The sequence below is a fragment of the Dryas octopetala genome, chromosome 3 (genome assembly GCF_963921425.1).
Source record: "Dryas octopetala chromosome 3, drDryOcto1.1, whole genome shotgun sequence".
Lineage (NCBI taxonomy): Eukaryota > Viridiplantae > Streptophyta > Magnoliopsida > Rosales > Rosaceae > Dryas > Dryas octopetala.
Window position 1 is genome coordinate 8,887,987 of NC_141368.1, and position 19,485 is coordinate 8,907,471.

The 19,485-nt window shown below is 35.9% G+C and overlaps 3 protein-coding genes across 5 annotated transcripts; 1 reads left to right on the forward strand and 2 right to left on the reverse strand.

Moving 5' to 3' along the window:
- Positions 1-2,884: 2,884 nt before the first annotated feature.
- GC4 (golgin Putative 4) lies at positions 2,885-10,752 on the forward strand. Of its 3 annotated transcripts, none has more exons than XM_086236584.1 (15): positions 2,885-3,317; positions 4,588-4,686; positions 4,847-4,975; positions 5,539-5,667; positions 5,952-6,084; positions 6,180-6,244; positions 7,129-7,299; positions 7,399-7,509; positions 7,737-7,874; positions 8,121-8,417; positions 8,534-8,599; positions 9,061-9,263; positions 9,468-9,522; positions 9,778-9,960; positions 10,192-10,752. In XM_086236584.1, exons 1-15 carry the CDS (start codon positions 3,084-3,086, stop codon positions 10,534-10,536), a joined length of 2,358 nt encoding a protein of 785 aa, XP_086092710.1. In that variant the 5' UTR covers positions 2,885-3,083; the 3' UTR covers positions 10,537-10,752. The 3 variants fall into 3 exon arrangements, with proteins under 3 accessions (XP_086092710.1, XP_086092712.1, XP_086092711.1); XM_086236586.1 differs by having other exon boundaries at positions 7,740-7,874; XM_086236585.1 differs by having other exon boundaries at positions 7,132-7,299.
- Positions 10,753-13,189: 2,437 nt separating this feature from the next.
- Positions 13,190-15,245, reverse strand: LOC147290522 (Reticulon family protein). The gene is made up of 5 exons (XM_086234968.1): positions 14,943-15,245; positions 14,313-14,493; positions 14,046-14,187; positions 13,727-13,796; positions 13,190-13,638 (listed from the first exon to the last, which is right to left on the reverse strand). Exons 1-5 carry the CDS (start codon positions 15,142-15,144, stop codon positions 13,478-13,480), a joined length of 756 nt encoding a protein of 251 aa, XP_086091094.1. The 5' UTR covers positions 15,145-15,245; the 3' UTR covers positions 13,190-13,477.
- A 1,606-nt stretch (positions 15,246-16,851) lies between these two features.
- Positions 16,852-18,812, reverse strand: LOC147290523 (S-adenosyl-L-methionine-dependent methyltransferases superfamily protein). The gene has a single exon (XM_086236338.1). The coding sequence runs from the start codon at positions 18,487-18,489 to the stop codon at positions 17,053-17,055; it is 1,437 nt and encodes a 478-aa protein (XP_086092464.1). The 5' UTR covers positions 18,490-18,812; the 3' UTR covers positions 16,852-17,052.
- Positions 18,813-19,485: the final 673 nt, after the last annotated feature.

Sequence of the window (19,485 nt, forward strand, 5' to 3'; positions counted from 1 at the left end):
AAAAAAATTAAAAATAAAAACAAAAAGAAAGGAAATGAAACGAGCGGGGACGAGTTCTGCAAAACCCTAGAGTGCCGCGAACGTAGAGTTAATGGGGGTACAGCTCTTTATATAGCGGAAGCGTTGGACATCTAAAGCATCTGGACCGTTGGATAGTTATACTTTGTTGAGTGTTTTAATATTTTATTATAGTTTTAAACTTTTAATCCAAACACTCACAAATTCACAATATACTTTACAATGATAAGTAAACTAATATTTTATAATTAAACTAAGAGGAAGATTGAACCGTTGAAGTAAGGATAAGTAAGAATAACCTCATTGGTTACCTAAAGTTTAATAATCGAAATCGTCGATTTTTTATATTTTTTTCTAAAAGATTGTACAAAATCACTCAAATTAATAATTATTTTGTTATTTAAATTATACAGACAGATACACTCCGTCAAATAAAATTGAAATAATGTTGATAGTAATGAGTTGGCTAAACAATTTCGAATTTGACTTATTTTTTACAAGTGATTTTTGCATGATACCCTAATATGTGGACGGGTTTGATTATTGAATTATAGGCAATGATTTAAATTTCGAAAATTTCGGTGAAATTTCGCCGAAATTTTCGATTTTTTGAGGTATGAAAATTTTAACCCTAAACCAACAAAACTTCGTTTCAATTTCGATGATTTCGCCAAAATTTTCGACTGGGTGGATTTCTGGGTTTTGGAAAGCTGGGTTTTGGGGAGGTTAGGTTTTGGGAGAAGCTGAAGCCGTGGAGGAAGAGAGGAGGGGCTGGGTTTTGGTGGGTTTCGGCGGCGGGGGGCGGCGACAGAGGGCGAGAGCAGGGAGAAAGAGAGGAGGGAGAAAGAGATGAGAGTGGGCTAGTGGCCGGTGCCGGTAAGGGGATGAAGATGCCGAGAGAGAGAGAGAGAGAGAGAGAGAGAGAGAACTGAATGAGAGAGAGCACGAACTGTACTTACTGATGGAGGATATCAGATATGAGAGAAAGAAGAAGCACATAAAAAAGAAAGAGAAAAAAGGGAGGAGAGAGAAGAGATATAATTATAGTAGTGGGTTGCGTGAATGATGAAATGAGGAAAGAGAATGAGAGTAGACTAGTAGAGTGGGTTGCGTGAATGATGTAATGAGGAGAGAGAAATTAACATAAAAAATTTAATTTTGAGTTTTTAAAACTCATGTTTATAAATTTACAAAAATATCCCTCGTTTCAAATGCTCATATCTCTTAAACTATAGCTTCGATCGATGCACAGTTTGCGCTTATGTGTTTGTGTGTTCGAGACCTTTCCAACTAGCCACAAATCGAAGTCAAAAGTCCAATAGTTCGAAAAGTCAAAAAACGGGTCAAACTAATTTAAAACAAAAATTATAAAATTAACTCAAAATATTTTATTTCTCAGATAAATTTTTAAAATAAAACTTGAAAAAATACGGGGTCTCACAATCTATCCCTCTTATAAGAATTTCGTCTTTGAAATTCCCAAAGAAAGTAATAATTGAACAACTTCAAACAAGCACAACAACAATAATCCAAATCTCTGAAATATTCTTTTCATTTATAAAAAACTGGAAATAAATTACACAATCTTTGAGGTGTTTGTTCAATCAAATTTATGTAATTATTAATTAGTGAACTATTTTTTTAACAGTATTTGCCTCTAGCGCACATTATATTTATCTTATATTACATGAAACCTACTATATAATTTGGTTTCTTCAATGTTTTTTTATCAATGTAGTAGATAATATGTTAAATAAACATATGATAAAGTTTCATTCAAAATTTTCGTATTTTAATAGCAATTTCCGTCGTTTCCGTCTAATTTTTGTCGAAATTTAAAAATCTTCGAAATTTCCTCGAAACCCGAAATTTTATTCATTGATTATAGGTCTGGAGAAAATGTTCTTACTTTTTAAAAAAGAAATGACATCCTTACTTGAACCTCTCCCATTAAACCAACCCAGTCCACATTATAAATAAGGGTGACAACGAGGCAGGGAAAACCAAATTTTCAATAACATACTCGCCTCGGCAAGTAAATGAGGTTCCTATTGAGTATGTGTGGCCCCGATATTTTTTATTTAATTTTAATTTTCTTTTTTGTATGCCTTATTAAAATATATTATAAATGAAATACACTAACACACATCATATTATATTACACCAGCATTAATTCACAAAGTAACACTATCAATTTTGAAAGACAATACAAAAATTATATCATAAAATTGAAGTATAATTTGTAAAATTATATTATATAATATATTTATTAAGTTAAACTGGTATAGAAGGCGAGGGAGGGGGGATTGGTATTCCCGTACTCGTTTAATCAGACAAGGCTCCACGGGGATTGGTGGGGTCAAAGAATTTTGCCATTTGTAATTATAAACCATCATTTGAACTTGTTTGTTATTGTCAATCAATAACAATAATAAGTATGTGTACTATTTTTTTACAGGTTAGTTCTTAGACCATGGTAGCCTAATGCGAACTATACAAATAGGTTCTTTAACTCTTCATGTACAATACTTATGTCTAACATACAATATAAGTATATAAGGGTTTATAAAATTATGTTTCTCTCAAACATTTGGGAACCGAAGGTGTTGCCTCATTCGCCTACTCCCAAGATCGGTCATGCTTTCTCGTAGTTTGTATTACCACTTTATAATTAACAATTGCAACACGAATGTTTGTATACTTTCGTTTTTCTTTGCTTTGTATACCTTTATATTGTTTGTATTTATTTGTCCACCAATCTTTTCTAAAAGAAAATTAAAAATGACGCAAACGCAATTAATGAAATATATTTTTTGACCAAAACGCAAGTCGCTTGTTAATTAATGAAATATCAGCAGACGCAAATTCCACCCCGTCGGCCCTTTCCTGAATCAGATCTACCGAATTGAATCAAAATTTCAATCAGCAGTCCAACTTCTGAATCAATCCGAGGCACTTGAAAGAAGAGCACCACCACCTTCTCCTCCGATTTTCCCACCATTTTAGACCCCAAATTTTGCACAACATACATTTCTACATATTTCATTGGCTTGCGAGGGTTTTGAATGATGTGGAACACCATTGCCAACCTCAAAGAGAACCTCAACAAGATCGCGCAGGACGTGCACGACGACGACGACGAAGACGAGCTTGAGATCTACGCTTCTTCTTCGGTTAATGGAGGAGGACCCCAAACTTCTGCCATCTCTGATCGGAGGAACTCCCACAGCTTCGCGCATTCCAAGTCCCCCTCCCGCTCTCCGATCCCCAATGGCATCGATTTCGCTATTAATCCAGAGGTTTTACATTGATTCTTCTTTTTTGGCTCCATTTTGGTAATTGGTTTCGGTTTTTGTGTGGATTGGAGAATTGTGTTGGTATTGTTTCGGCATTTGGATTGTGTAGCTCATAATGCTTTGATTTCGATGAGTTTGGATTGAGAATTGTGTGTTTTGCTGAGAATTTGGTTATTATCTTAGTGAATCATTGAATCATTGGGCATCTACGTGTGTGGCATTCAAATTCAAACTCCGAAATGGAGGTAGATTTCCAAAATGTGGTTTATTGAGTTTCCAGTTAACTTGCAGTTTAGGTTGAGAACAATATAATTTACATGGTAGTAATGGCATTTACTGGGCTTCCGAGGGATGTGTGTATAGTAAGTTGGTTAGTTCCTGTTTGTCTAATAAACTTTGATTTGGAACCATAAGCAAGATTGTGGTTAAGAAGTGTGAGAGTTGCTATTTTATCTAACTTTTGTGGCGGCAGTGGTTCTGGGAGGTCTATGGTATTTGGCCCGGCATCTGTGCATCAAGTAGAATATCTAAAGCTGTTCAAAACTGGAATTGGCACAATATGGTGAAGTGCCTGCCCTTGCTCAATTTGGGTCAGAACTTGATGCTGCAACTGGCTGTCCGTTCTACAGCCGCCCGAAAACGAACTGCCGTGATCTTGAATAGGAATCCTACAGCGATAGATAAAATTCCCATAAAATACCACTAGATTGAGCACAAGTGATTTCATATCCGTTCAAAAAATTTGGTTAATTGATTGAAGTGCGTAGCTCTAGTAGACCCATAGATCATAAACAAATAGGGTGGGTAGGCCCAACCACCACACTACACATATAGATGTGAACCCCCCTCGTTACTGTGCGTGCGACTCTCTCCGCACTGCTTCATTTCCCATGGCAGGCCATATAGTTTGTGACAAATCAATATGCATATGATCATATGAACTGCCTGGGTAGATAGACGGTTTTTAAGGCATTCTCTTATCTGTTTGTTCTTGTAATTTGAGATCATTTCAATTCAAGTGCACGTGTAAATGTATCTGTAAAGGAATCCGACGTGATGTCAAAAAATATATTTTAAGGAAAAATATTTGAGTTGATTTTAGAGGAGACTCTTGCCATATTTGATTATTGTCTTGATTGGGTAGTGGCCATTTGGTTTTTGGTTTTTTTTATTCTCTCTCTGTCTCTTCTTGCAGCTGTTATTTGATTTGTATGATTAGATGGAGTACTTTATGGGATAATATTATCTTTTGTATTTTCTGTTCTTCTTTTAGATTGAACAATACATAGCAGAAATTAAGAGGCTTCAGGAATCTGAGGCAGAAATTAAAGCATTATCAATAAACTATGCAGCTTTGTTGAAGGAAAAAGAGGTACCCAACAACTCTTGTATTGAACTTGTATTTGTATATCTTTTGTGATGGAGGTATCTGTAATTGGATTTGTGCACCCTACATCCAGTATGGAGTGACATTTTGACAGTAGATATTATGAACATGCCTTTTGAAATTTCGAAGCCCTCACATTTGACAGGATCAAATTTCTAGATTGAGTAAAGAAAATGGCTCATTGAAACAAAACCTGGACACAACTACTGCATCTCTGAATGCGTCTAGAAATGAAAATCACAAAGTGGCAGCAAATGGCACCAATGTGTTCAAGGTATTTAGTATTTGTTTTTCTTTAAACTGAACTTGTGTCATGGCTAACATTGATTGCAATGAATCTGTGCTGTAAGTTTGCCACTACTTGAATCATTCACTTCTTGGGATGACATATATGTTATCATTGTACAAGGTTCTGTAGTTAGAGAAGTATATCTCTAAGCAACTCGCCACTTGTTTGATTTGGTCCAGCATGTTAATTATCTGGCATGTCATAAGAGATTCACTCACCCTTACTGCATGTTTTTGTGTGTTAGCCATACCCAGTTGTCCTGATACTGAACAGTCAATAAGCAGGGCCATTAATAAGGTAGTTGAATTGATAGGTGTATAAGTTTCTCTGCTATAGCAGGGAGCAAGATCCTTAACTTGCTTAAAGGAGTGGACATGTAGTACTTTGCCTTTAATTGTTTGCATGTAATTGGTTTTTTTAGTATGTGTTGATTCTACATCCACTGAGTTGCAAGAATCACTTTTACTTTTTTTTCATGTTGTCAATTGTCATCGAAAGATAATTCTTGAGCTATGGTAGTTGACTCAGTTAGCTTGGACTTTATTCAGGGAAGTAGTAATCAGTCACCCAACAGACAGCATAAATTGACAAGTCAAGCAAAAACAGGCTATGCTGGACACCAGAAACAGAATGGTGTTGTCTCTATACAGGATGGGATAAGCAATGGGAATGAAAGGGTAATGCACCTTGTATTCTGTTATAATTTTAATAGCTAGATGTTTAGGATGATTTTTGTATGATAAGTTATATGGGTAGTTTATGTTTTCATTTTGTTATTTAGGTTAGATCTAGATATCACAATTTTCAAATTGTGTTTTTGCTATAATTCTTATCAAATCAGGTTTTGGCTATAGTCATTAAATTGAATTTTTTTTTTTCTCAAACAAAAAAAAAATTGTTTTCTGTTAGTTTTTTGTTTTCGTTTTTATTGATGAAAGAACTTTATATGAATGCCTTCTAGGAGCTTGCAGATTTACTAGAAGAGAAAAATAGGTCCCCAGAAGCAGTGCTAGCTACTCCTGAGATGAAACAACTGCGGATGGAACTTGAAAAAGATCGCAATCAGTTGGGAAATATACGGCTAAAATTAAGAGGTACACTGCTGGACAGTGAAGATTCAAAAGTGACTTTGCAACTATCATCTTGAATTTTTATCAGATTTTTTAATTCAATCTCCATTCACTCTCAGAGGAACAAAAGTTGAATGAAACTATCCAGGAAGAGCTCAAATTTCTGAAGTTGGATAGAGACAATGTGAGTTTCAAATTGACATATGAGTTGATTTATATTATGACTATTTGACATCAACTACTTCCATTGATATGGGCTTAGGTCATTTCTTTGTCTACTGTTGCCTTCTAAGTATAAGCTAATTTTATTACCTCTTTATTTCTTAATTCCATCAATATTGATATATTGTACTCTGGGTGATAATACTAGTGAAGACTTTCATGCTGCCCATGTTGCTTTTAAATGATCATGATTCGGTATATATGTTTCCTTCTTGTTTTCAGATAAATCTGAAAGTGCCAGTGGTCCATGATCAGGCTCCAGTGCATTAGACTAGTTGGAATTCTTAGTGAGATTGATCTTTTGATTTCGATTTTCTGGATAAGATGTGGCTAAACTAAAAACTTAGAGAATTATTCATATTAGTTGCATATGTTTTTAAATGAATGCCTTTAGTTCCAGTTTATTGTATAATTATGCTTGATTTTTGTTGGACTTTTAAGAAGTTTTGGTGTTCTTTTTCCAAACATTTATTTTCTTGAGTGATCATGTGTTTTGCATACGTAGCTGTGTCAATATGTATGCACCTATATATGTATTACGCGTAAGTTATGTGGCTCTATTCTCCACTGGCATCACTTACATATATTTGGAAATATACAAATCTGTTTCTATTTCTACTTAATTTCAGACATTAAGTGCTGGATCTATTGGGTAAATCCCTCCCCCCACCCCACCCCACCCTTCCCCACCCACCCAATAAGCCTTTTGGGAAATCAGTGCACATTTCTTTTTGCCTCAATCAGTGCATTCTGAAATTAGCACTATTCATATTTCTCTGTACATGTATGTTCCTCTTTGTGGTTCTCTGACCTGTGCTTTTTTGTATCTCATGTTTTTCCTTTCAGCAGACCTCCATTGAGATAAGTAAAATACGTAATGAGTTGAATGAGAAAATGTCTGAGATAAATCGACTGCAAATGGAGTTGAATAGACGAGGGGATGAAAATGCAGATGATGTTGCAGAGAGTTTGAAAAGATTAATTGCAACCCTACAGAAGGAAAATACTAGCCTTAAGGTTGTGCTTTATCAGTAACATGTCATGCCTATTGATGAAACTTTGTGTTGCTGCTTATTGGGCCATTAAAAGCTCCACTAATATTATGTCATTGTACAGATGGAGAAGAATGAACTTGAGGTTGCTTTGAAAACTAGCAGGATGTCAACTGAAAAAAAATCCTCAGATGCTTCAGAAACTATGTATAAGCATCCAACAAGTTTGAATGAGGTAATTCTTGTGGAGCCTGAAAAATTTCTGGGAAACACAATGCTTACTTTTTTATGCAATTAAGTTGGAATCCTTCCTCCCTTCTTTTCCCTCTCCCTTTTGGTGTGGGTGTGTGCGTTTACTTTACTAGTTATGTTTATGCATGCTGGACATAACTTGGTGGGTGGTACTTTTATACCCGATTCCTCTAGTTCTTACTTTTTTTTTTTTTTTTTTTTTTTTTGCAGAAGGCAGAAAGTTTTCCTGGAAAGGAAGAAATGGAGCTATCTTTGCAAAAGTTAGATAAAGATTTGAAGGAAACACGCCATGAAAGGGACAAAGCCTTGCAACAATTGTCACGCCTTAAACAGCATTTGCTAGAAAAGGTTACACGTCTCTAAAATATTCATTATATGCATTGTGGTGCATGGCATATTACATATAAATATGGCTGGTGCATCAAGCTTCACGCATTTTGAACTTGCCATTTGATTCTGATATTGATTTGATTATGATTTAGGATTGTGTTCAGTGGATTTTTCATCCTCTATATATTAAGTGAAAGTGTTAAGTTTCAACTTCCAGCATGAAAATTGATGATGGTTTTTCTTATTGGCTTCTACTGTGTATAGGAATCTGAAGAGTCAGAAAAAATGGATGAAGACAGCAAAATCATTGAAGAACTTCGACAAAGTAATGAATATCAAAGAGCTCAAATATCACATTTGGAGAAAGCTCTGAAGCAGGCAATTGTTAGGCAGGATGAAGTCAAGATGACTAACAGCAATGAAATTCAGAAATCAAAGGAACTTATTGATGATCTAAATAAAAGACTTGCAAGCTGTATGAGCACTATAGATGCCAAAAATACTGAACTGTTGAATCTTCAAACTGCTCTTGGTCAGTACTATGCTGAAATTGAAGCTAAGGTAATCGAGTGTGATTTTGTCTGCCTGTGGAATATATAGGAAGGCATTTGGAATGTGTTGTTCAGAACTTTGAGTCCCCAGATTATGGTTTTTATGGTAGTTCATTTTATGTATAGGAACATTTGGAAGGAGATTTGGCTCGGGCAAGAGAAGAATTGGCTAAACTTTCTCAGCTCTTGGAAGTATGATCCTTTCTGATTCTTTGCATTGTCAAATATGAATTTGTTTTATTATCCAATTTCTAATCTGCTTGTAGTCTTATATAGTATTATTACTTGCAGTGCATTTATTACACTGGTGCCACATAATTGTGAATGTGCAAATCATGTTTCTTCCTTTGATTTGTTAGGGGAGTGTTAATAGAAACAAGATTCCATATATTCTATAAAGTTGCAGCACTCACAAATTATGGTTCTCTGTATATTCTGATGGTCTTCTCCTCTAGTAATTTGATGGATTTGTTATCTATTTAAATTCACAATGTTTAATTTGCTTAAAACTCAACTTGTATATTTATTTTTGCCTTTTTTTTTCGGTTGGTAATTTACTTTTGCCTTTTATCTGTTCTAAGTCTTGTAAATCCAGTCCCCCCTCCCTTAAAAACAAAAAAGCTTGGAGTTTAAATGTTCTGTGCTGTTACCAGGATGCGGATCATCAGGCAGAGGTATCAAAGAGGGAAAAGGAAGAAATTATGTCCAAGCTTTCACAAGCTGAAAAGTTGGTAGCAGATTGGAAAAGCAGAGTAAATAAACTTGAGGAAGACAATGCAAAACTTCGGCGAGCGGTTGAGCAAAGTATGACCAGGCTTAACAGGATGTCAATAGATTCAGATTTTCTTGTTGACAGGTTGGTCTGCATAACTTTTTTTTGGTGGCCTATTGGGTTTGAGGTACATGGCATGTTTACTGACATTCATTTTGCCTTCAAGTTACAATAATGGCTTCTGTTCTTGAGTATTGAGCAACCCTCTTTCTTTTCTTTTTGTTTTTTTAAATAATTGGTCCTTTAAAGAAGATATTGCAAGTTAACGATGATTCGTATTGTTCACAGACGCATTGTGATCAAGTTACTGGTGACCTACTTTCAGAGAAACCACAGTAAAGAGGTATGAAGATCTTTATTGTAAGACTAGACTAGATTCGGGATGGGGCACTACCAAAAAAAAGTTCATCCAATCTGTTATGTTCGGTTTCTGTAAGCATTTAATAGTTCTGGCTGGTTAATCCCCCAACCAGCATCATGCACCAGCACCACTGATGCAAGAGGAAGATTGTTTTAGTTTTGTCCTTCATTTTGAAGCAGTTCTCTCATTTAATTTTTAGTATGACCAGGCTCATGTAGTTTTTTTGCGGCTCTCCAGGTTCTGGATCTTATGGCTCGCATGCTGGGATTCACTGATGAAGACAAGCAGAGAATAGGGGTTTCTCAAGGTGCAGGCAAAGGTGTTGTTCGTGGAGTTTTGGGTCTGCCTGGCCGCCTCGTCGGTGGCATTTTGGGAGGCAGTTCAGCTGGAGCATCTACAAATGCAGCATCTGAAAATCAGGTACTTTTTGGTTTCTCCTTTCAACTAGAAATTAATTGGCATACTCTGATCTCCAAACTGATGTGCTCCATGATTCATTTTGTTATTACAATATTCTCTTTTCCCTTGTACTTTCTGATCAGTTATTTCAGGACCCTTTTCTTTATTGAATAACTCTTTCCTCTAAATAACATTTTTTCCCCATTTGCTTCACGGACTCTGTTCCATTAACTTTTTCTCTACCAAGTTCAGTCCTTCGCAGATTTGTGGGTTGATTTTCTTCTCAAAGAAACTGAAGAAAGGGAGAGAAGAGAGTCTGCAGATGATTCAGGCAGATCTCAGGAAGATTCATACAGAAGAACTTCAAACACTGCACATGCTCTTCCATTGGAACATGACCATAGGGCAACCACCAGTACCAGTGGTACTGTGTCTGGTTTCTCACGAACAAATGTATCGCCAATCCAGAACACAAGTCCCTCGCCTTTTCACAGTAATTTTCAGCAGTTGGAACATTCTGATTCTGAATTCTCAACAGTTCCTCTCACATCGTCAGAGAGCAATCCTTATGCCTCAAGACTGCCCCCCAGATACTGAAAATTTGTTGCATTTTGTAATTAATCAAAGGTATAGATCATTATTTTATTTTGTAGCAAATGCAATCTTGTTCAATCAATTCTTTCACTCAAATGAGTTCGTGCATAGTTGTTGGGTAATGTTGATTTGGTTGCCAATTAAACTGGGAAATGGGAGGTGATGCACAACATAATTGCCACAATGGGAAAATTGTAAAAACACTACAATAATTATAAAAGTTTTCTGTGAGCAATTTTGTGTTTGGTATCTTTATAATCTTCATTGCAAGTCTTGCAAGACACTTGATTTGTGTATCATTGTTGCCAATCACCAGTTAAAAAGACAAGATTCTTAATCCCAACGTTATCGAGATATTCCCATGAGCTTGCTTTCATGATGACAATGCATGAGACTACACTTCAAAAAGGTGAAGAGAGAGACTACACTGTAAAATGGAAAGGAGAAGTGAGAAGACGCAAAAGAAAACAAACATTCCTCCCTTACCACAAACGTTTCATATTTTAACACCTCTCATATCAATTGCATGTTTAGCGGAAAAGAATTAAGGCATGTTTACCTCAAGGGAATGGGAATGAGGGAGTAATGATTTTCATTTCTGTATTTACTAACATTTGGGAATCACTCACATTCTCGTTTTTTGTGTTTACTTAACAGTTGGGAATGGAAATCATTCTCATTCCCTTGTTTACTTAACAGTTGAGAATGATTCTCATTCCCTTGTTTACTAAACTTAGAGGGGAAATGGAATGCATGTGGGGCCTACCAAAATCATGAATGAGATTTCTGATTTTAGGGGAATGAGATTCCTTAGGGGGGTCCATAATGAGGGAGGAGGAATCAGAATGAAATTTTCATGTCCCAAATGCCCCTACATTTTTTATGAAATACCAAAAATATCCTTTATTTTATCATTTAAAATGAATATTTAAATAAATATTCATCTTTTTTAATATTTATCATTTAAAAAAAAAAGACTTAGAGTTTAGTCCATTTTATGAGTCTTTTTTAGACTAAGATCGGTAGTGATTAGAGTTTTTAGTCAAGTTCTTTTATTTTTCTTCTTTGACGGCATTATGTTAGGTTTTAACTCCAAGATTTTGGGGAGATACATGCAGCCTCTACAAAGCTCATTTTATACCCTAGGAGGGAAAATACCTTTCAAATAGGGGTAAATACCCTTCAAATCAAAGAAGGACTTTATTATGAATTAAAATGATTTTCTTATAAATTATTATGAATTAAAAAGATTTTTTTATAAATTTTAAAACACTCGATCACCATCTAAAAACTGTTTTTCTAAAGGACCAAAGCCTAATTATTTCTTTAAAAAATTGTGATTAATAAATATAATGGATTAAAAAAATTGTGAATATTAAATAGTTGAAAGAAATAAATTGTAAAAAATATTAAAATTGTAAATATAAATAGTTAGCAAAATGGATTAATAAATAAAAATATTAAAATTGTGAATATTAATAAAATACATATATTAAAATTGTGATTAATAAATATAATGGATTAATAAATAGTTGATAGAAATATAAATATAAATAGTAGTAAAATGAATATTTATCATTTAAAAAATTATGATTAATAAATATCATTTAAAAAATATAATGGATGTTGTAAAAGGGCATTTTAGTAATTAAACTCATTTTTATTATGATTCCTACTAGTTAATAAACACGTTTATGGAAATCAACTTTATTTTCATTCTCTTTCTTAATAATTAATAAACACGTTAATGAGAATGACTAATTCCGATTTCTGTTCATGTCGATTCTTTTTCATTCCGATTCATTCTGATTCTTTTTTTGCATGTTTACTAATCCGTAATCGGATTAGGAGGAATTGAATTGAGAAGGAATTGGATTGAGAAGGAATTAGATTGAGGATGAGTCAAAATCCGGATTCTCATTGAAGCTGTTTACTAAATTATCTGGAATCAGAAGAGGAATGGTACCAATTCTATATAAGTTGTTTACTAATTCAGCGGAATCGAAATTGAAACCAATTTGATTACTAAAATACCTTTATTTTAAATAAATTATAGAAATAATGAGGGTATCATAAGAAAAAAAGTTGGACTCCTGATATGTTGTTTCTCTAGGAATCAGAATACCTCCCCCCACACAAGAATCCAATTCCTCCAATATAAGGAGTTGAATTCCTGATATCATGTGGACCCCACTTGTATTATTATTTTCATATAACTAATAAACACATAAGTAGCCCGTAATCAGAATCCAATTTCTTATTTTGATTCCAATTACGAATTAATAAACATGCCCTTAATACATTATGAACATCACGGCCCAAGTAGCTGACCGATCAAGATTTTTGGCAAAACACCTCAACACCATGCCAATTGTATATTTTGTGATTTGAACGATTAAAATTTCTTTTTCAAGTGCCTAACTTTCTGAATTCAGCAAGTCCAACCCAAAAGTTGCAGCATAGAAGATATCTGAACTAACTGAAAATAGAAAATGGACACCACGTTCCCAAATAGAATATACTTAACAAAAGCAATATATAACAGAAGACTGTTTATTCCCAAAAAGAATAAACATATTTAATTTAGACTGTTTGGTCCACTTGATGCAGAAAATACATAACAGAAGCACCAAAACATCATGCTCACAACCAAAAATGAGAACAAGCATGAAATAACATACACCATAACTGATCAAATATTAAGTGACAACCCATGTACAAGGCACCATTGTATGTCATAAAGTTGTCAGAATAAACCTATGGCTAGGGTGCTGTTCAATAGCTTCCCATCATAATGTATAAGCATAATAGAAACCTAATTCTGGATACTAAGACCATAGAAATACAGTCATCTGAATAACAAACCCAAACACTTGAACAGCATGGGAAGCCCGACTACAAAACCTAGAGCGCTTTTAAAACACAACAGAACACCTCAGACTTTCTACGCCCTCTTGTTTTTCAGCTGTGGAATCTTACTCAAAACCTTGGCATCGAACACTGCATACTGCTTTTTGATCTCAATAGCTGCCTTCTCTGCAAGTGGGTCGATCTTGTCTTCAAACTTCTCATAGAAAACAGGCACCGTATGTAGCAAAACAAACGCTGTTGTCCAAAAATGGGGATTATCAAATTCAGTACAATAATAAGTCAGGAATTATACAGTAAATGCATAAGAGTTTTCAGTCCTTACATATATAAAACAAGGTCAAGAAGTTGCACCAACTCCCCACAATTGAAAAAACCCACAAGCCAGCAATGACCTGAAATCCACAGTGCATTATTATTATTGCAAACAATCAAAACCAAACCATAGTGCAAAATGATCAAAAAATAAACTTAAAATTAAGGTATAAGATTTAACAGCAGAGCAATAACTTCTGAGCTCTAGCAATCCATGAGACATTAAAGCAGGTTAAGCAGGTTAAACCAATACAATAACCAATGTAGTCACCCCATATACTCATTGTGAATCTTTTAAAAGAGAGTTAAAGAGATCCAATTATACTTACGATAAGAAACTTCTTCAAATCTCTTCCAGACGCAATGTCATGAAGGATTGCAAAAGTCCAGTTGACTTGATGTCTCAGCTCAGAAGCAGCCTGCAGGAATGGAGCCTCAGGAAGATGAACTTCTGGGATACGAGGTGGAGTCCTACAAAAGCAAAGTCATTAACTTACTAGGCAAGAAACAAAAACAGCAACATAGATAATAATGAGGCCCTATACATCAAGCACCAGAAGATAAAACAATGAATTAGAAAAAACCCAGTATCTTACTTGTGGATAAAAGTATGGGCATTAGACCACAGGAACAAGATTGCAAGGGTACCAATCAAAATATGGCAGACAAGTGTAAGCAGATGGTATTCCATCAACTCAAAAAGGACCCAGATCGCAGTGGCTCCACCAAGAACACCAGCTGAAAGCTTCTTGTTTCTCCACAAAAACACATCAGCAGCTGCAAACATTTCAGAAATGTTAGCTTGTTTCTGAAGTCTCTTAAATCTTATGCAATATTGAAATGATCTAAGGATTAAACAAGTTCGGTAAATGAAGTAATTGATCGATTAAATTAATAGATTGAAACTACCCCAAAACAAAAGTAACTTAGTGGAGTCTACACAGAAACAGATGATCCAAAACCCTAAACTTCCATCATTTTCTCAGTAACCAAACAAGGCATAAAGATCGCAGCAAAACTATAACAGATCAGAACACAACCTACACAAAATCACACACTGCTTAATCCCTAAGGCATCAAATTTTCATATCCCTTTCACTTCTTTCAAATAAAAAAATTCAGATTTTCTTGCCGAATAAAAAAAAAAGAGAGTACTTTTTAGTCAAACGTTTTCAACAAAAAAAAAACCAGCTTGACAGAGAGAGAGAGAGAATAGATGTCCGTACGCTTTCCTCCGCCGAGAACATGGTGAACCGGCTTCTCCCTCCCGAAAAGCCGGTAAACCTTTGCCTTCACGGGCGAAGGCGAAGCCGGCTTCTCGGTATCCGAATCGGAAGACGACGATGACGACGAATCATGGCCATGGATCTTCTCGCTTATCTTCTCCACCAGCGATGGCTCCACCGTACTCTCCGGATGCTCCGCCATGCTCTCTGAACCGATCCGAAACCCGATAAAATAAAAGTAATTCTCGCGAGATTCTGAGACGAGTGAAGTGACCGAAATAATAATAACACCTAGTAGTAGGGTTTTTGGGGGTGGGATAAGGGCGGGTTATATAAAGGTGCGCGGAAGGAGATTAGATCTGGGCCGTTGATCTTGTCGAGTAGCACGAGCCTGGTGGTTCGGGTCCGGAGTCTGTGGTGCGGAAAAGATTTGAAATGGTTAAACTCACCGACTGGGGTTTAAAAGGCTGGGTACCACGTGGCGGTCAGGAATGCAGACATGAGTGGTGCTGGTTTTGGACGGTCGGTGACTTTTACGTGGGTGGGTAGTGGGGTCCACAATCTCTTACTGGGCTCCACGTTGGTATGAAGGAGAAGGATCCAGATGGGCTGGTCCTCACGTATGTTATCATGGGGATGATTTTTATTTATTGGATCAATTTAAATTTTGAACTATTATTAGTTTTTTCTTTTATTTTTAAAAAGAGAGATGGAAGATGGCTCAAAAATCAAAATGGTTGGCCTTTGTTCTAGACTTCTAGTTGATGATGAAAATGCAAATGCCATTACGTTCCCATTTATTAAAAGTTATGAAAAATTTGACGATAAAAGAAAATTAACGCATTCACTATTAAAAAACTAAAAAAAGATTAGAGTAAATTCACTACACATGAAATGCAATATACTCGGTTTTAATTGAAAACAAGTAAAATTTATCATATAATAATATAGTAAATTACACGTCCTAAGCCAAAATAGCCCTAGCTTCATCCGACAGGGCTAATTCTAAGCCACCATAGTCGGTTCTAATGATGCAAAACGATTCACTTGGTCCAATTCTATGGGTTTGATGGTATTTAAATGAAAGAAATTTTGTGTAGTTTTATTAACTTTTACAGGTGGTTTACATAATGTACACTTGTATCGTGTCTATGAACCTTTAGAATCTTGCTGGTCCAGAATATGTCACTTTTTTTATAGAGCTGGGCCACATGGCCCATCGGAGAGGGTATCTGAGTCTGTTAAAAGAATGTGCAACGAGTGGGACGTTTGTGACTCACAACTCACAATCGGTATGGAAAAAGACTACCCTAGAATGATAACTACCCTTTTTAATGTAGCTAATTTCATGGTCTACCATAAAGAATGAGAAATGCTTACCAATCAAAAATAAAGAACGACAAATTTTTGCATGCATATCCATAACGTTACTTTTTATAATAACTGATTATATGATCGACACTTGAAGAATCATTATAAAAAAAATCATCTTAGAAAAAGCATTATATACATAAAGTAGTGTATGCAAAAAAAAATTATAAGAAAGGACATGAGGGATCATGGATTGCAATGACTCTGCCCTTATCTCGCATGACCCTTCAGTTGTCAGCCTTTAAACCCAGAACAGTCAAGTTCTTAGGAGTGAAGAAACTAAAAAAATTTGCTACAAATTGATAATTCTTGAGGGCTGATCTGAAGAAGTGAAGTTGGGCAACAGCTACATGTACAGGTTTCATGCTAGTGGGGACTGCTAGACAAAATGCCTTAATTTTAGTGTCTTTTTCGTCAACTTGACATTAGTGGACCCTTCTTTGCAGCAAGTAAAAATGAGCACTCTGAAATTAACAGATACCTCCAACAATGCAATGTGGCTAACTGCTCTACTTTCTGGAGGGAAATGGGACTGTTTGTCCTATATCATACTTATTGTCTTTACAAGGAAAAAAATTAATTCTGCTGAATTTTCTTCCCTTCTCTCACAGAAAAAGAACGCATAGAATTAGATTACATTCACAATGAGCCTCATCTAATTGAAAATGACAACATATTCAAAATTTCAAGCTCATGTAAAAACAATAGTGATTATGGTATACAAGATCAACATATGTGATTACCGGAAGGGTCTACCCGGCTTCTCTAATACGGCAGAAAAGAAAACCTCTTTGTCATCATCTTTATCAAGCTTTGGAACAACAACCCATTTGTGCTTCTTATACCTTAGCATCTTGAGGGATTCCAAATAACCATTCAAATCCTCCTTCAAACAGAAGAAGCTGTCAATCCACAAGAATCCCCCAGGCCTCAGAACTCTATCCCAATCATACAAAACAAAGTCCAGCAGCACAAAATCAATCCAGCCATCTAGAAACCTTGTGGTGTGGATCAAATCCAGAGTGTTATCAAAGAATGGCAGCCTTTGATTTATTGTCAAGTAAAGCGGGACAAGTCCACGAAGAGCTATCATTTCGCTAAAAGGTGCCCCGAGATTGATAGTTGCTGAGACTATAGTGACATTGAACTCCCTCATCCTGGCTGCAAAAGTCCCAGTTCCTACACTAAAATCCAGTCCAATCCTGACCTCTCCAGGCTTGATCTGAAGCACTTCAGGAATAAGAAAATCTGCAGTCATATTTGAATTGGAGTCAAGATTTACATGTTTAGTCCATCTGGACATTTCATGGTGTGAAAGATTGAAGCAGTCTGCACATTTGAAGAAGCCCTTGCTAGTGTTGCTGCTAGCCAGGCAAGTGAAGTTCTTGCACCGGTATTGGCTCCACCGGACATTTCGATTATCAGGGAGCTTCCACATGGACTCATGAATGGGGAATGGCTTGCTATAGAACTTTGGGGCTGTAGAGAAACACCTTCTCCTTGGAAGTGGATCACATCCATGAACCATTAGCTTTTGAGCTAGCTTCCAATCATCATTGCAGATGTCACCAATATCGTAGGCCATGTATTCTTCAAGATCATTCTTCATGGCAAAGCAAGCATGGCCAATGCTAGTGAAAGTTCCATTGGCTCCCATGAAATTCTGCTTCCCTAATCTGTTGGGCTTGATCTTCACATACTTTCGAATCTCTTCGATCAGAAAATAATCAGCAGGCTCATCAGATTGCTGCTTCGGTTTCAAAAGAGGATGGATGTCTTTGATATCATTGTTTAGCTTATGAGTCCCTTCAGTCTGTGGCAGAGATGTCTGCACTGACTCAATAAGCCCCAAAATATCAGCGAGAAATGAACTGTATTTCAACACAGGTGCAGATGATGAATGGTCTGTTGCTGAGTCTCTGAACTTGTTGAGCTCTTGTTGGATTTTCTGAATAACAAGTTCAAGAGTCTTTGGCACATGGCTGTCAGTCCAGCTTTGAGTCTCAGGGTTTACATAATTGCAGATGGTATCAGTGACATGAAGTGATGGGAGAGAATAGAATTTGGATAAGGTACCAATGGAGAGGAGAAGACCAAAGGTACCCAATAAAAACATTGACCTGTGAACTCGTCCCCTCCATGTTCCTAACTTCATAAAAACATTTGGTTTCCTCATCTGTCTCAATGAGATGAAAAGTTGGCTAGTATCTACAGCTGCAGAAAAGAAGAGCAGCTGTTGAAGTGGTAGATAAGTACTAACAAAACATAAACCCTGTGATTTTCATCAATTCAAAACTGAACACTGCAATTGTGTTTTAGAATTTAGAATATTTCTGAACTGTCTAGGGGGTTATGGGATAGGGAAAATGAGAGCAATGGTTCTATACAAAATAAAGGGTGACAGTATCTTTAATAGTTTAACTGAAACTCCAAGCTTCAAAATGTTGGCTTGTCATTTAATCTGATCAATTAAAAATGTCAAATGCATGGAGATCAGTGCCTTTGAGATCAGAGTCCATAGGTTCCATTTGTTTTATCCGATCGAAGAGCTTATAGGGCGGATTTCCTGAGCACTCTATCAAAAGGCAAAAGTTATTGAGAGTGATTGATCCCTGTTTTAAGAATATGGGGATCAGTACTTAATATAACTAGTCCATCCTTCCAATAGTTTAAAACCTCTCTCTCCTCTGCTTCCTTCACATTCTGTATTATATAATGCTACCTGCTACAATAATCTTGATGGGGTTGGACTACGAAGTGGGAGACAATTCTAATCAAAGCAACTATAACTACTTTACCCCACTTGTTTACTCATCTTTCTTCAAATTTAAGATAAAAATTGTGAGGTGGGTATTAGTCAACATATAATGGAGATTCAGTTCGATTCTACTTGATTAGAAATCTGGTCATTTTTCTTTTGTAGTTTGATTAAGGGACATCTTGAGGATCAGCCGCAACACTAAACACCACGTGCTGCACTGCTACTGCACAATGCTTATATTGACTTTTGCAAACAGAAGTACCCTACTTTTGAGAAAATACAAAATTACATAAACTTTGGCAGCTAGTACTAGTAGTAGCAGCAGAGCATATGTTGAATAATAATATCTTATCTGAAGCAGAACTGAAGTGAAGGCCAAGCAAGATTTACTGTTAGATTGGTTGACAAACC

Bases quoted from the DNA above. Each gene is read 5' to 3' on its own strand.
- GC4 (XM_086236584.1), top strand. From the start codon at position 3,084: ATGATGTGGAACACCATTGCCAACCTCAAAGAGAACCTCAACAAGATC. The intron at 5,668-5,951 runs GTAATGCACCTT...AATGCCTTCTAG, and splicing joins TAAGCAATGGGAATGAAAGG to GAGCTTGCAGATTTACTAGA. The intron at 8,600-9,060 runs GTATGATCCTTT...TGCTGTTACCAG, and splicing joins AACTTTCTCAGCTCTTGGAA to GATGCGGATCATCAGGCAGA.
- LOC147290522 (XM_086234968.1), bottom strand. From the start codon at position 15,144: ATGGCGGAGCATCCGGAGAGTACGGTGGAGCCATCGCTGGTGGAGAAG. The intron at 14,494-14,942 runs GTACGGACATCT...AAATGTTTGCAG, and splicing joins TGTTCTCGGCGGAGGAAAGC to CTGCTGATGTGTTTTTGTGG. The intron at 14,188-14,312 runs GTAAGATACTGG...TTGCTTTTGTAG, and splicing joins GCCCATACTTTTATCCACAA to GACTCCACCTCGTATCCCAG.
- LOC147290523 (XM_086236338.1), bottom strand. From the start codon at position 18,489: ATGAGGAAACCAAATGTTTTTATGAAGTTAGGAACATGGAGGGGACGA.